At 53.7% G+C, this 15174-nt stretch overlaps 1 protein-coding gene and 1 pseudogene across 2 annotated transcripts; both read left to right on the forward strand.

Moving 5' to 3' along the window:
* Positions 1-2772: 2772 nt before the first annotated feature.
* Positions 2773-3729, forward strand: LOC309448736 (olfactory receptor 14A16-like; the record flags this gene model as incomplete). The annotated part of the gene is made up of 1 exon (XM_082070458.1): positions 2773-3729. One exon carries the CDS (start codon positions 2773-2775, stop codon positions 3727-3729), a length of 957 nt encoding a protein of 318 aa, XP_081926584.1.
* A 10142-nt stretch (positions 3730-13871) lies between these two features.
* On the forward strand, positions 13872-14787 carry LOC309448737 (olfactory receptor 14J1-like; annotated as a pseudogene). The gene has a single exon. The product of its transcript is annotated as an olfactory receptor 14J1-like (transcript).
* Positions 14788-15174: the final 387 nt, after the last annotated feature.

Raw genomic sequence — 15174 nt, forward strand, 5'->3', positions numbered from 1 at the left:
GAGCAGCAGGGAGGAACTGGAGAGTGCAGGGCTGTGCCAAGGCAGGTTCAGCACCTTGTGCACATGGTGTGGGGTGCTGAGGGACCTGGGCTGCTTTGGCCCAGCAGCGCTGGGGAGGCTGCAGCAGTGCAGGAGTAGCCTGAGAGCGCTTGAAGGGCGGTTTCAGAGGTGGTGGAGGTTTCTGCATAGTGGGAAAGAGCTTGAGAAAGAAATAATGGCCAAAGTGCAGCTGGGGAGGTCCAGGCTGGACATGAGCAGAAAGGAATGTGATGGAAGGGCAGTGCTGTGGTGGAGCAGGTCAGCAGAGGGAGTCTGCATCAGCCCAAGGCTTTGTGCTTCAAGGACCAGCTGGGGAGGATGGAGAGATCTCAGCAAAGGAAGGAAGATGCTCAGACAGGAGCAAGGTGGGGCAGCAGGGGGGATGTCTCCAGCCTGCAGGGACAGAGGTGCAGGGGATGCCACAGCACAGGACAGGCTGTCGTGGAGATGATCACGGGATGTAAAGAGGCTGAAAGCCCCACCAGACATGAGCTCCTTCTCCCCTTGGCTGTGGCTGTTGTCTCCACCTCTGATGCCTGTGAGGAGACACCTTGTCCTTGCAGCACAGGGGCCTCATGGCCTCCTTGTCCCCAGCCAGGAACCTGGGAGGTGTGGGACCATAGTCCTGCCCTTGGCCTTGCACAGCCCCACATCACACTGTCCAGGAAGGGCCCTGGGCAACGTGGGAGGGACAGGATCTGCCTTCCCAGGGCTGGGGGTCAGGGCTTTGCCCTTTGATTAATGAAACACATCCAGGTTTACTCAGCATTAGAGAGACCTTTACTTTGCTTTTCCTGACCTGTCATCACTGCCTCCAGTTTTCTGCTCTAACTGGCCCTGGGGACAGTTGCTCAGTAGTGTCCTTCAGTGGGACCCATTAACATTACAAGAAACTTTGGAGTTTGATTCTGACTTTGACTTCTTGGGAGGTTTCATCACCTTCCTCCAGGGTCTGAGGTCCATGGACTCAGCCCCAAACCCACCAGAGGGGTCATTAAAGCGCCTTGGGCAGCTCCTGTGCTGCTGAGCTGGGCTGGGCTCCTGGGACACAGGGAGCTCATGGCAGCGGCAGCGCTGCAGAGAGACAGCTCTGCCCAGGAGCAGCTCCTCTGCACACGCAGCAGGGCTGAGGGCTCTGCCTGGGGATCTCAGCAGACGAGCAAGGCAGAGAGAGATTAAAGGTGGTCAGGACGGGAGGATGACTGGGAGCTCAGTGGAGGAGAAACCTTTGCAGCCCTTGCCATGGTAAGTCTCTGGTGCAGGGCAGTGCAGCTGTAGCTCCTGGAGGCATCTCCTGAAATTGGCACAGGCACAGCTGGTGGGATCTGTAAGGACGGGGCTCTTGTCAGGCCATGTTGAACAGCTGTGAAGCCGGGTGAGCACCCAGGGGTGCCCAGGGCTGTCCTGCAGAGCAGGGTCCCTGCACCCCAGGGCTGTGCCGGGCAGGGACTCTGCCGCCTGCCAGGGTCAGCGCTCAGCCTGCCTGGGAGAGCCCAACAACACTGAAGAAAGAAGATGTGGGTGGAAGGAGCAAACCCTATTGGGCAGGAAAAGTGCTTCTGCTGTGGAGAGGGTGCTGTGTGGGTCAGGGCTGCTCACAGATCCAGATCACCCCTGGATTTTTCCAAGTGGATGCCTCAAGGAGGAGATCAATGCAAGGATTAGCAGACAGATAAGGAGCTTTCTTGAGCCTGTCTTTTCAGATTCCTCTCCCAAGGGGTGGGGGGTGCAGGAAAGGATAAAATGAAAATGAGCTGTCATGCTGAAACAAGTCACTGAGACTCCTGAACTGCTACTCTGAGTGGTCAGTACATCTGCCAGAAGGCTCATGACATCCCTTCCCCACCCCTCTGCCTGTGCACAGCACCTGCATCACCTTGGCTGGACCCGTCAGCCTTAGTCTGACCTGTCCTGTTTTCCAGCCTGCAGACAGAGCTGCCCCTGGGCAGTGCCAGGAGGTGTGAGCAGGACAGAGCTGAGCACACAGCGGGTGGGACGGGGTCTGTAACACTGACAGGGAGCAGACCCAGGGACAAACACACACCTGCAGGCAGCACAGACATGGGCAGGGAGAAGGAGCTCCTACCAGATATGCCAGGGAGAGGATTTAGGAACTCCCCTGCAATCCCCTGCAGTGCAGACACATTTCCCAGTGCAACCCCTGGTCTCCTCTCCTCCCCAGCAGACCCTCTGCCCCAAAGCCATGGGGTCCAGGTCACGAGTCTCCACCTCAGCAGCTGGACCTCCAGGTGAAGGGTTCCTGCAACGTGGTACTCAAATAAGGTGCTAAAAGTACTTGCTCTCCAGTGTCATTATGTGAGTGGCAGCAGCACAGCCGGGTGAGGAGAAGGTTCCACAGCATGCCCATCTGCCTTTCTGTCCTTGCTTTATTTTCTGGTAGCACTGCAGTGTTCTTCCCTGTTTCTCCACCTGTCCCTGGTGCTCTTGCTCTCTGGGGTTGGGGTGGGAGTGTGGGTCAGATTTTGTTCTGACACCAACTCAGGGGGTCTTGACCCAGAGGTGTGTTCATGGAAACCAGATGCCCAAGCTGCATTTTAAGCTGTGATGAACTGTTATTCAAACTTAGTAGAAAGAGAGAATGAGCGGAAACATCCCTCCATCAGGCAGGGGGATTTCCATGAGAAACAGCACGTTTATTTTCCTCAGAGAAGTCACCCCTAACATGTAACTCTCTTTCCTCCTTGCACAGGTCCTCATGCCCACAGGCAGCCAATGTCCAACAGCAGCTCCATCACCCATTTCCTCCTCCTGCCGTTCACAGACACACGGGAGCTGCAGCTCTTGCACTTCTGGCTCTTCCTGGGCATCTACCTGGCTGCCCTCCTGGGCAACAGCCTCATCATCACCACCATAGCCTGGGACCAGCACCTGCACACCCCCATGTACTTCTTCCTGCTCAACCTCGCCCTCCTCGACCTGGGCTCCATCTCCACCACTGTCCCTAAGTCCATGGAAAATTCCCTCTGGGACACCAGAGCCATTTCCTATTCAGGTTGTGCTGCACAGGTCTTTCTGTCTTTGTTTTTCATTTCAGCAGAGTTTTATCTCCTCACCATCATGTCGTACGACCGCTACGTTGCCATCTGCAAACCCCTGCACTACGGGACCCTCCTGGGCAGCAGAGCTTGTGTCCACATGGCAGCAGCTGCCTGGGCCACTGGGTTTCTCAGTGCTCTGCTGCACACGGCCAATACATTTTCACTGCCCCTGTGCAAGGGCAATGCCCTGGGCCAGTTCTTCTGTGAAATCCCCCAGATCCTCAAGCTCTCCTGCTCATACTCCTACCTCAGGGAACTTGGGCTTCTTGCAGTCAGTGCCTGTTTAGCTTTTATGTGTTTTGTGTTCATTGTGGTGTCCTATGTGCAGATCTTGAGGGCCGTGCTGAGGATCCCCTCTGAGCAGGGACGGCACAAAGCCTTTTCCACCTGCCTCCCTCACCTGGCCGTGGTCTCCCTGTTTGTCAGCACTGGCACGTTTGCCCACCTGAAGCCCCCCTCCATCTCCTCCCCTTCCCTGGACCTGGTGGTGTCAGTTCTGTACTCAGTGGTGCCTCCAGCAGTGAACCCCATCATCTACAGCATGAGGAACCAGGAGCTCAAGGATGCCTTGTGGAAACTGATGACTGGATGGTTTTCTGAATCAATAAACTGCTCATCTGCTTCTGCATAGTTGTTTCAATGTAACTACAGACCCAGCTTGTCATCTGGATTGTCTGTTGTTGTTAGTAGGGTTTTTATTGTGATAATGTTTTTGTCCGCTTTCCTAATTCTCTCTCTGCTTTTCTTTTATAGCCACTGTTTTTTTAAATGGGGAGCTGTGCTCTCCTTGTCTCTAAACAAAATAAAGGGCTCTTTAGTGACTTGTTTTTCACTACATCCTTCCTGCAAGGCCTTTTAAGAGCTGCAGGGATGGTTCCTGCGATGGGTGGAAGGGATAAGAGTCCATCCTGGCAGCCCTGCCAGGGAGCAGCAGCGCTTGTTCTTCCAGAGCTGTTCTGGTTCCACTCCACACTCTCCTTCTCATCCCTGGTGTTGGTGCAAAGCCTGAGTGCTCCGGCAGCTTGGTCACCGTCCTGCTGTGTGTCAGTGCTGTGGGCGCAGGCAGGGACAGGCAATGGGCACTGCTGTGACAGAGCTGGCCTCAGAACAGCCTCTCCAGATAGAAAGGTGATCTCCTATGGGCAGTGCATGATGGTTTATATCTTCTTGCAAAGTTTCTCTCAAGCTTATTCCTACAGAACTGGCCACAGATGAAACATCAGTGTGCAGCTGAACAGTGTGTGTGTGCAGGGCTGGCACACAGCAGTGCCCTCTCACAGCCAGGCTCCTGCCAGAGACCTGCAGGACCAGCAGAGCAGGCCCTGGGCTGTGCCCCTGTGCACTGGACACCCCATGGAAGGAGCCCCAGGTCAGTCTCCATGGACTGGCCCCTCACAACCACCATTTCCAGCACTGGCCTCTCACCCCAGCTCAGAGTTCTTTGTCCCTCCATGGAGTTACACTGAATGAGTAGGTGAGAGGTTCATGTTTGCTTTGTACAGATGAGATGTGAGCATGCATATCAAGTATGTGAGGTGACATGAACCTGAGTCAGCAAAAACACCATCCTACAATTACTAACCTAAAATATGTAAATCCTCTCAGTTTTTGTCAGTCTGCTGCTATAACAAAGATGAAAATGACGTTTAATACACCTAATCAGAACCTGCAATGAATACTGTCCTTGCAGCGCAGACTCTCTGGAGCCTGCAAAATTAGCTGAGTCTTGTTTTAACACCTGTCTCAAGACTGTGACATAAAGTGTCCTTTAGCTGAGCTTTGCTCCTTTTACGCTCATTATAATACTCCCAACCTTTGGGAATAGGAACAGGAGGCCAGAGAGGCACTGTGACTCCTGCATCTGTGTGTATAAGGGAAACTGTCTGTCCCTGAATATCTCACTGTGTTTTAAGAGTCCACAAGGCCAGCTCAGATGTGGACACCTGACAGAACCCTGATATTTCTGTGTGTGACTCCAAAGACAAACCCCAGTGGCACAGTGAGATTCATCTCAGCTCCCTTGGACAGGCTCATTGCAAGTATCCCTATTTGCTACCTCTCCTTTGTCATCCCCATCACAGGCTGTTCTACACAGCCCTACACCTGCCCCTCTTTCCCTGTGGGAAATTGTGGATTGTGGTCTCAGAAGTGCCAGAGTGATCAGAGAGGTTCAGAGCTCCCTCAGAAAGGCAGACGTCAAACCCATCTTCAGGAATGGCAGGAAGGAGAACTGGGAGAATGACAGGATGCTCAGCCTACGTCTGTCCCAGGGAGGGTGACGGGCCACATTCTCCTGCAGGCATCTCCAGGCGGTTGAAGGACAAGGAAGGAATTGCTGAACCCAAATGGACAGGAGAAAGAAAGGCATGTTGAGTACATGGAGTTTTGCAAGGCCCCAGACATGGTCTCCTGTGGTGCCTTAGAGCAGATTGGTGAGATCTGGGATGCAGATGTGGATGTTGTGATGAGTGGGGAGTTGGCAGCTTGACCAAACCCAAACATCATCAGTGGTACAAGGTCCTGTGTTTAGCCAGTCACAAGCGGCATCCCTCAGTGATGAGTACTTGGGCCAACACTGTCCAACGGCTTTATTCTGCCTCTTCATTATGTCATGGAGCACATTTTCAGGTCCTTTGTGGATGATGCAAAGCTGGGCAGAGGCCTAGAACAACCTCACCTGGTACACCCTGCCTTGAGCAGGAGAGGGAGACAAGATGATGTTCAGGGCTCTCTTCAAACCTGAGTTATTATATGGTTCAATTATTCTATGGGGAGGGTCAGTGGGACATGAGGAAAAGATTCTTCCCCCAGAGGTGCTGGGCACTGAACAGGCTCCCCAGGGAGGTGTCACGTCCCCAACCTGACAGTGATCAAGAAGAGACTGGACAACGTCCTCAGACACACGGGGTGACCTGTGGGGTGTCCTGTGCAGGGACAGGAGTTGGACTCCATGATCCTGGTGGGTCTTACCAACCTAGGACATTCTATGATTCTATGAAACACTAGGTCAAAAGTCCATGTTTTCATTGTCCTGATGAGATGTAAACACACACATCATGTGCATGTCCACTGTGTGCATGTGGTGAGATGAACCCAAGTGAGCACAAATCCATCAGCTATTCTTTGGGGTGCCATAAAGGTGTTCAGGGGTCTCTTCCAACCTGCGTTATTGTAGGATTGCATGATTATTTTCTTTGAAGACCTCTTTTAAGACAAAAGAAGAAGAAAAAAAATGCAGAGGCAGAAGCAGAGATATAAAATGCCCCAGAGTAAATACAGCAGCTCCTCTGAGAAACGTTTCTCCACTCAAACCCTTCATAGGAAATCTATTGGAGACATTTGATGAAAGCAGCTTAGTTTGATCTGCTCACACACTGGACCACAAGGAGGGGGATGGTGGGTACGATGTCATGTGGTCACTTGTGTCTCAGGAACTCATAGTCCAGTAGGAACCAATGGGTGTGGAGGGGACTGTGAGGTCACTTCTGCCTCTGCAGGGGATTGGCCAACAGCAGGAACATGGCTGGGAAAGCACTGTGAGGTCACACACACGAGACGAGCAATCAGGCCCAATCAGCATGGCTGGATGAAAGGCAGGTCCTGCTTGAGCAGCCTGATCTCCTTCTGTGACAAGGTGACCGGCTGAGCAGATGAGGGAAAGTCTGTCGTGGGGAGTGAATCCGCCACACAGGCTGTGGGTGTTGTGTCCTTAGACTGCAGTAAAGCCTGTGACACCGTGTCCCACAGCATCTCCTGGAGAAGCTGCAGCTCATGTCCTGGATGGGTGTATGTGCGATGGAGGGCTGGACCAAAAGTATTGTGGTGAACAGAGCCAAGTCCAGTTGGCGTCCGGTCACAAGTGGTGTCCCCAGAGCTCAGTATTTGACTCAGTTCTATTTAAGCTTTATCAATTATGTGGATGAGGGAATCGAGTGCACCCTCATTAAGTTCTATCATTAAGTTCTATTGTGCTTTTGGTTTTGTTTCCTCTAATTAAAAATTCCCCGGTGCCTGTTTACATCCAGTTCTCTGAGGAAACATGAAGCAATTCCTGCAAAGAAGCTGTAACAATCAGTTCAAACTTCAGTGCAGAATCTGATGTAAAGAAATGTGCTGGAAATCCCAGGGGAGCAATGAGTGAAACAAGGAGTTTGGGGAGCTGGTTATAGATTTCCTGCTAACAATTTGAGTAGAGAAACATTCTTCCCAGGAACTGCTCTGTTTATTTGACACCTTTTAGGTCTCCTCCTCTGCCTGTATTTTTATTTTCTTGTTCCTCCACTTCTTCCTTCTTCCAAACCGTTTCCAAGGGAAAGATTCCCGGAATCACAGAGCAACTCAGGTTTGAACACCATCTTGTCTCACTGTCCTGCTCAGGGCAGGGTGACCCAGGTGAGGTTGTCCAAGGCCTCTGTCCAGCTTTGCACCATCCACTAAGGAGCTGAAGGTTCACTGTGTCACATCATAGAGGGGGAGAATAGAGACGTTCAACAGTGTTGGCCCAAGTGCTGGTCCCTGAGGGATCCCACTGGTAACTGGCTCTGTGGGCACTTTTACCACTGGTGACATTTGGGCTCTACGGGGGACTATAGATGCTATATAAAATGCTATATAAAAAGAAGTGCTCATGCTTTTGTGACACTAGTGTATTGAAAAATTAAAATGTCATGAGTTTGCCTGATTAAGAGTTGGGGTGTTCAGCTGGAGAAGAGAGGCTCCTGGGAGACCTTATTGCAGCCTTTCTGGACCAAAAAGGGGCCGATAAGAACAATGGGGACAGACTTTTGAGCAGGGCCGGTTGCGACAGGACAAAGGGTGATGGTTTAAACTAGAAGAGGGGAGAGTCAAGGAATGAAATGAGGAAGAGATTTTTTACACTGAGGGTGGTAAAACACTGGGACGGGCTTCCCAGAGAGGGGGTGGATGAACCATCCCGGAGACATCCCAGGCCAGGCTGGACGGGGCTCTGAGCAACCTGAGCTGCTGAAGATGTCCCTGATCGCCGAGGGGAGTTGGACCAGACGGGCTGTGAATGTCACTTCCAACTCAAACTACTTTGTGATTCTCGGATTCAGTGACAGGAAAGACTGGATGCATCGATGCTGATAACCAGAAAAGGTCTTGTCTGGCTTGTGCGAGCCAGGCTGGCAGCTTCACCCAGCAGCTCTCCCCACCTGAGTGGAGAGCTGACCCACCTGTGTACAACTGACCCTGCCCCTGCCCCACAGTGCCCAGAGGATGCTGCCCAGGGCCCCAGATGGACATTTGTGGGGGAGTATTGGGAGCACTGGGAGGTTTACTGGGAGCACTGGGGGTTTATTGGGAGCACTGGAGAGGATAGTGGGGGTTACTACATACACTAGAAAGATTAGTGGGGGAGTACTGGGAATACTGGGAGGGTTACTGGGAGCATGTGGGGTTGCCTGAGTGTTACTGGGAGTACTAGGTGGTTACTGGGAGCACTGGGAGGGCTACTGGGAACACTGGGGGTTTACTGGGAGTCCCTGTAAGATTACTGGGAACAATGGGGGTTGCTGTGAGCACTGGAGGGGTTAGTGGGGGCCACTGGGTGCTCTGGGGAGGTGTGTGGAAACACTGGGGGTTGCTGGGGATTTCCTGGGAGCACTAGGTGGTTACTGGGAGCACTGGGAAGGTTACTGGGAACAGTAGGTTTATTAGTGGGGGATTTCTGGGAACACTGGGAGGGTTACTGGGAGCACTGGGCGTTTCCTGGGAGTTCTTGCAGGATTACTGGGAACATTGGGGGTTGCTGGGGCTTTACTGGGAGGGTTGTTGGGAGTGTAACTGGGAACATTAGAAGGATTAGTGTGGGGTTATTGGGAACAATGTGGGTGTTACTGGGAACATTCCAGTTGGTGGGGGTTTACTGGGAGCACTAGGTGGTTGCTGGGAGCACTGGGAGGGTTATTGGGAGCACTGAGGGTTTATTGGGAATTTTTGGAGGATTACTGGGAACAATAGGGGTTGCTGGGAGCACTGGAGGGGTTAGTGTGGGGTTACTGGGAGCACTGGGAGGGGTTACTGGGAACAGTGGGGTTTGCTGAGGGCTCACATTACAGCACTAGGTGGTTACTGGGATCACTGGGAGGGCTAGCGGGTGATTACTGGGAGCAATGAGGGGGTTGCTGGGGCTCACTGCGAGCACTGGGGGGTTGCTGGGAGCACTGGGAGGTTTACTGAGAGCACTGGGAGGTTTACTGGGAGGATTACTGGAAATAGTAGAACGATTAGTGGGGGTTAATGGGAACACAACATGGTTACTGGGAGCACTGTGGGGGCCTGCTGGGAGCACAAGGACAGTTAGTGGGAGAACTTGGGGTTAACTGGGAGTTCTTGGAGGATTACTGGGAACAATGGGGGCTGCTGGGAGCACTGGAAAGGTTAGTTGGGGGCTACTGGGAGCACTGGAGGGGTTAATGGGAGGGTTACTGGAAGCACTGGAGGGGTCAGTGGGAGGGTTACTGGGAGCACTGGAGGGGTTAGTGGGGGTTACTGGGGGCACTGGAGGGGTGAGTGGGAGGGTTACTGGGAGTACTGGAGGGGTCAGTGGGAGGGTTACTGGGAGCACTGGAAGGATCAGTGAGAGGGTTACTGGGAGCACTGGGAGGATCAGTGGGAGGGTTACTGGCAGCAGTGGAGGGGTTAGTGGGGGTTACTGGGAGCACTGGAAGGGTTAGTGGGAGGGTTACATGGAGTACTGGCAGCATTAGGGTGATACTGCTGTGGGGTCCATCACAACCCACCAGCTCAGGGTGAGGACGTTGCCGAGGCCTCTCCAGCAGCTGAGAGCGGCCTCAGTCACAGGCCCTGCTTGTCGTGGGGTCTGAACTGCCCTGATGTTTCTGGAAGGACGACTCAGCCAGACACAGTCCAGGAGGTTCAGCAAGTGCATCCATGGGAACTTCCTGATGCAAAGGGTGGAGGAGCCGACCAGGAGAGGAGCTGCTGGACCTCATCCTCACTAACAAGGAGGGGCTGGTTGAGGCGGTAAAGGTTGAGGGCTGCCTTGGCTGCAGCGACCAGGAGATGGTGGAGTTCAGTATCTCGTGTGGCAGGAGCAGGATAGCAAGCAGAATTGCAACCCTGGATTTCAGCAGGGCAAACTTGGGCCTCTTCAGGCAATTGCTGGGGGACATCCCGTGGGCAAGGCTGCTTGAAGGTAAATCCATAAATCCATGGGTCTGGATGGGATGCACCTGCGGGTGCTGAGGGAGCTGGCTGAGGTCATTGCTGGGCCGCTCTCCATCATCTTTGCCAAGTCTTGGGAAATGGGAGAGGTGCCTGAGGACTGGAGGAAAGCAAATGTCACTGCAGTCTTCAAAAAGGGCAAGGAGGACCCGGGGAACTCTAGACTGGTCAGCCTCACCTCCATCCCTGGGAAACTGGTGGAATGACTTCTCCTTGGTGCCGTCTCAAGGCATATCAGGGATAAGAGGGTCATTAGGGGCAGTCAACATGGCTTCACCAAGGGGAAGTCGTGCTTGACTAACCTCATTGACTGTTATGAAGACATAACGAGGTGAATACATGATGACAAAACAGTGGATGTGGTCTACCTTGACTTCAGTAAAGCCTTTGACACAGTCTCCCACAGCATCCTCACAGCTAAACTGAGGGAGTGCGGGCTGGATGAGCGGGGAGTGAGGTGACTGCGAACTGGTGAAGGGAAGAAGCCAGAGAGTCGTGGTCAATGGGCAGAGTCCAGTTGAGGCCTGAATCAAGTGCAGTGCCTCAGGGGCAGTGCTGGGGCCAGTACTATTCAATAAATTCATCAGTGACTTGGATGAGGAAATAGAGTGACTGTCAGCAAGTTTGCTGATGACACCAAGCTGGGAGGAGTGGCTGACACTGGAAGCTGTGCTGCCATCAGAGACCTGGACAGGCTGGAGAGTTGGGCGGGGAAAATGTAATGAAATAGAACAAGGACAAGTGCGGATTCTTGATATGGGCAGGAACAAATGCAGGTTCCAGTGTAAGTTGGGGAATGAGCTGTTAGAGAGCAGTGTAGGGGAAAGGGACCTGGGGGTCCTGGGGACAGCAAGGTGACCATGAGCCAGCACTGGGCCCTTGTGGCCAGGAAGGCCAATGGTACCTGGGGTGGGTTAGAAGGGGGTGGTCAGTAGGTCAGAGAGGTTCTCCTGCCCCTCTGCTCTGCCCTGGGGAGACCACACCTGGAATATTCTCATACCAATTTATTATTTACTAGCAAGAATACAATGCTGGCAAGAAGTATCTCTGCAGAGCAGACACAACTAACATTATGATTACTTGAGGCTGTCTCAAAGGCTGTTCCCCTGGAGCCCCAGAGACACCTGGAGGAGCCCGAGGGGACAGAGAAAGGGACATCATGGGCTGCTCCTGTGCTGCTGAGCTAGGCTGGGCTCCCGGGACACAGGGAGCTCATGGCAGCGGCAGCGCTGCAGAGAGACAGCTCTGCCCAGGAGCAGCTCCTCTGCACACGCAGCAGGTCTGAGGGCTCTGCCTGCAGCACCGAGGGCACAGGAGACAGGCACAGAGAGGGAAACGCAGTCTGGGCTGGGAGGATGCTGAGAGGTCACTGGAAATTAAATACTCTTAGATATGAAGCCTGTGCCTGCAGGACATTGCATCTGCAAGTCGTGGTAGGATCTCAGAAAGCTGTCCCATTGCAGAGCTTGCGAGAGATGTAAGTACAGCTCTCAGAGATTCTCTGATCAGAGGGGAGGATGTGCTGCAGAGCAGGGCTTGCCTTCTGCACTGTCAGTGACAAGACGTGAATGCTGCGTTCTCCCCAGGGTGGCTGTGGGGTGGAAATGTCAATGTGCAGGCAGGGGTGCCCAGGGCTGTCCTGCAGAGCAGGGTCCCTGCACCCGAGGGCTGTGCCGGGCAGGGACTCTGCCGCCTTCCAGGGTCAGTGCTCAGCCTGCCCAGGAGAGCCCAACAACACTGAGGGGAGAAGCTGTGGGGGGAAGGAGCAAACCCTAATGTGCAGGAAAGGTACTTCTGCTGTGGAGGGTGCTGTGTGGGTCAGGGCTGCTCACAGCTCCAGATCACCCCCAGGATTTTTCCAAGGGGATGCCTCCAGGAGAAGATCAATGCAAGGATTACCAGACAGATAAGGAGTTTTCCTGAGCCTGTCTTTTCAGTTTCGTCTCCCAAGGGCTAGGGGGTGCAGGAAAGGATAAAATGAAAATGAGCTCTCATGCTTAAACAAGTCACTGAGACTCCTGAACTGCAACTCCGAGTGATCAGTACATCTGCCAGCAGGCTCATGACATCCCTTCCCCACCCCTCTGCCTGTGCACAGCACCTGCATCACCTTGGCTGGACCCGTCAGCCTTAGTCTGACCTGTCCTGTTTTCCAGCCTGCAGACAGGAAGATGCCCCCAGGCAGTGCCCTGTGAACAGGCAGGATCTGTAGGGCCAGGGGGAGGGCACAGAGGGTGGGATGGTCTGTGAGCACTGACAGGGAACAGACATGGACAGGGAAACACCTCCCAGGGGAGAATCTCCAGGCAGCAGGGAAATGATCAGAAAGGAGAGGAAACCGAACCCGGAATGGTTATGGGAGGAAGAAGAGAGAAAAGTCCCTGTGACCCCTGCAGTGCAGATCCCTCCTGTGAGCAGCCCCCTGGCCTCCTGTCCCACCCAGCAAAGCCTCTGCCTTCAGGGCCGGGGGCTCCAGGGCATGAAGCAGCTCCTGTGCAGCCAGAGCTCCAGTTCCTCTGCAGAGCACAGGGGCTGAGAGCAGCTGCCCGGCAGTGTTGGTGTCTGGGAGGTGGCTGCACAGCTGGGGAAGGGTGACGCTGTCTGAGTGCCCGGCTGCCTCTGCCCTGGCCTCTCTCACACCCACCCTCACCGCATTGTCCTTCTTGCTCCCCTGCTCTGGGTCACTGCTGTTGGGATCTTGTTCTTGCTGTCAGGCTCTCTGGGGATGGCAGGTTCAGCTGCAGAGTCACAGCCTGATCTTGTGGGTCCTTTCCTGCAGGTGTGTCCATGGGCACACGTGTCCCAGCTTTGCTCTGACCTGTGGGCTGTGGGCAATGCAGTCTGTGGGGCTGGGGAATGAGCTGAGTGTGTCCTGGGCTGAACGTGAGGTGCTGAGACCTTAGGGAAGGGTGAGACCTGTCATGGTCTAAGGTGGATCCCTCTGCTCTCAGCAGTGCCTGGTGGCTTTTCAGGGTAACATGGGGGTGTGATCAGCCCCCATCTCAGAAAGGTGCCAGCCCAGGGCAGCTGGAGCAAGACAGAGGGACAGAGCAGCTGCCCTCACTCTGCACTGACCCACAGGCACCCTCTGGTGTCACAGGACTCGCTCTGTTCTCCCTGAGTGCAGCAGAAATGCTGAGGTTTTCTGACACCCAACAACACTCCGCAGTGAATATGAAGGCAGATGTAAAAAAAACTGGAACTCCTAAACTGCCGTCACCATCTCTGTTCCCTATCACTGGGAAAGCAAGTGCTGGCAGCCCTTCTGTGTCAGCAGAACCAGGACAGTCCCCACCGTTCCTGTGTCCCCACTTCTGCAGAGCTGGGCTGACTTATCGACGGCCCATGGGCACAGGCCCTGCTCTTGGTTGCACATTTTCCAGCCCAAGCAGGGCTGCAGCCACAGTGCTGAAAAAGGTTCTCCTAGAAAAACACAAGAGTGTCTGTGTGTGACAGGGGAGGGTCTATGGGAGTTGGTTTGATTTTTGTCAGAGAGCTCTGCCCTGGATTCTCACTGTCTTTATTTTTTTTCTCATGACAGCACCCCATGCTCAGGAAAAGCAAATGTCCAACAGCAGCTCCATCACCCAGTTCCTCCTCCTGCCGTTCACAGACACACGGGAGCTGCAGCTCTTGCACTTCTGGCTCTTCCTGGGCATCTACCTGGCTGCCCTCCTGGGCAACGGCCTCATCATCACCACCATAGCCTGGGACCAGCACCTGCACACCCCCATGTACTTCTTCCTGCTCAACCTCGCCCTCCTCGACCTGGGCTCCATCTCCACCATTGTCCCTAAGTCCATGGCCAATTCCCTCTGGGATTCCATGGCCATCTCATACTTGGGATGTGGTGCCCAGCTCTTTTGGTTTCTCTTCTTGATCACAGCAGAGTATTGTCTCCTCACCATCATGTCCTACGACCGCTACGTTGCCGTCTGCAAACCCCTGCACTACGGGACCCTCCTGGGCAGCAGAGCTTGTGTCCACATGGCAGCAGCTGCCTGGGCCACTGGGTTTCTCATTGCTCTGCTGCTCATGGCCAATACATTTTCACTGCCCCTGTGCAAGGGCAATGCCCTGGGCCAGTTCTTCTGTGAAATCCCCCAGATCCTCAAGCTCTCCTGCTCACACTCCTACCTCAGGGAACTTGGGCTTATTGTGGTTAGTGTCTCTTTAGCATTTGGCTGTTTTGTGTTCATCGTGGTGTCCTATGTGCAGATCTTGAGGGCCGTGCTGAGGATCCCCTCATGAGCAGGGACGGCACAAAGCCTTTTCCACCTGCCTCCCTCACCTGGCCGTGGTCTCCCTGTTCCTCAGCACTGCCCTGTTTGCCCACCTGAAGCCCCCCTCCATCTCCTCCCCATGGCTGGACCTGGTGGTGTCTGTTCTGTACTCGGTGGTGCCTCCCGCAGTGAACCCCCTCATCTACAGCATGAGGAACCAGGAGCTCAAGGCTGCCCTGTGCAAACTCTTGACTTAGTGTTTTCTGAAGCAATAAACTGCCCATCTTTTTCTACATTACAGTTTAATGTAACTAATTACAGATCCAGCCTTTCATCTCTATTTTTTCTTGTTGATGGTAGTTTTTTTGTGATAATGTTGTCATCCCCCATTCACTGCTGCTTTTCTGGTATAACTACTGTCCGTTATATCATGTATTTAAACAAAATAAAGGGCTCTGTCGTGACTCATTTTCATGGTATCCTTCCTGCAAGGCCTATTTAGAGCTGCAGGGACAGTTCCTGTATGGAGGGAAAAGAGTCCATCCTGGCAGCCCTGCCAGGGAGCAGCAGCGCTTGTTCTTCCAGAGCTGTTCTGGTTCCACTCCACACTCTCCTTCTCATCCCTTGTGTTGGTGCAAGGCCTG

Source organism: Streptopelia decaocto (genome assembly GCF_964273445.1).
Source record: "Streptopelia decaocto genome assembly, chromosome: 21".
Taxonomy (NCBI): Eukaryota; Metazoa; Chordata; class Aves; order Columbiformes; family Columbidae; genus Streptopelia; species Streptopelia decaocto.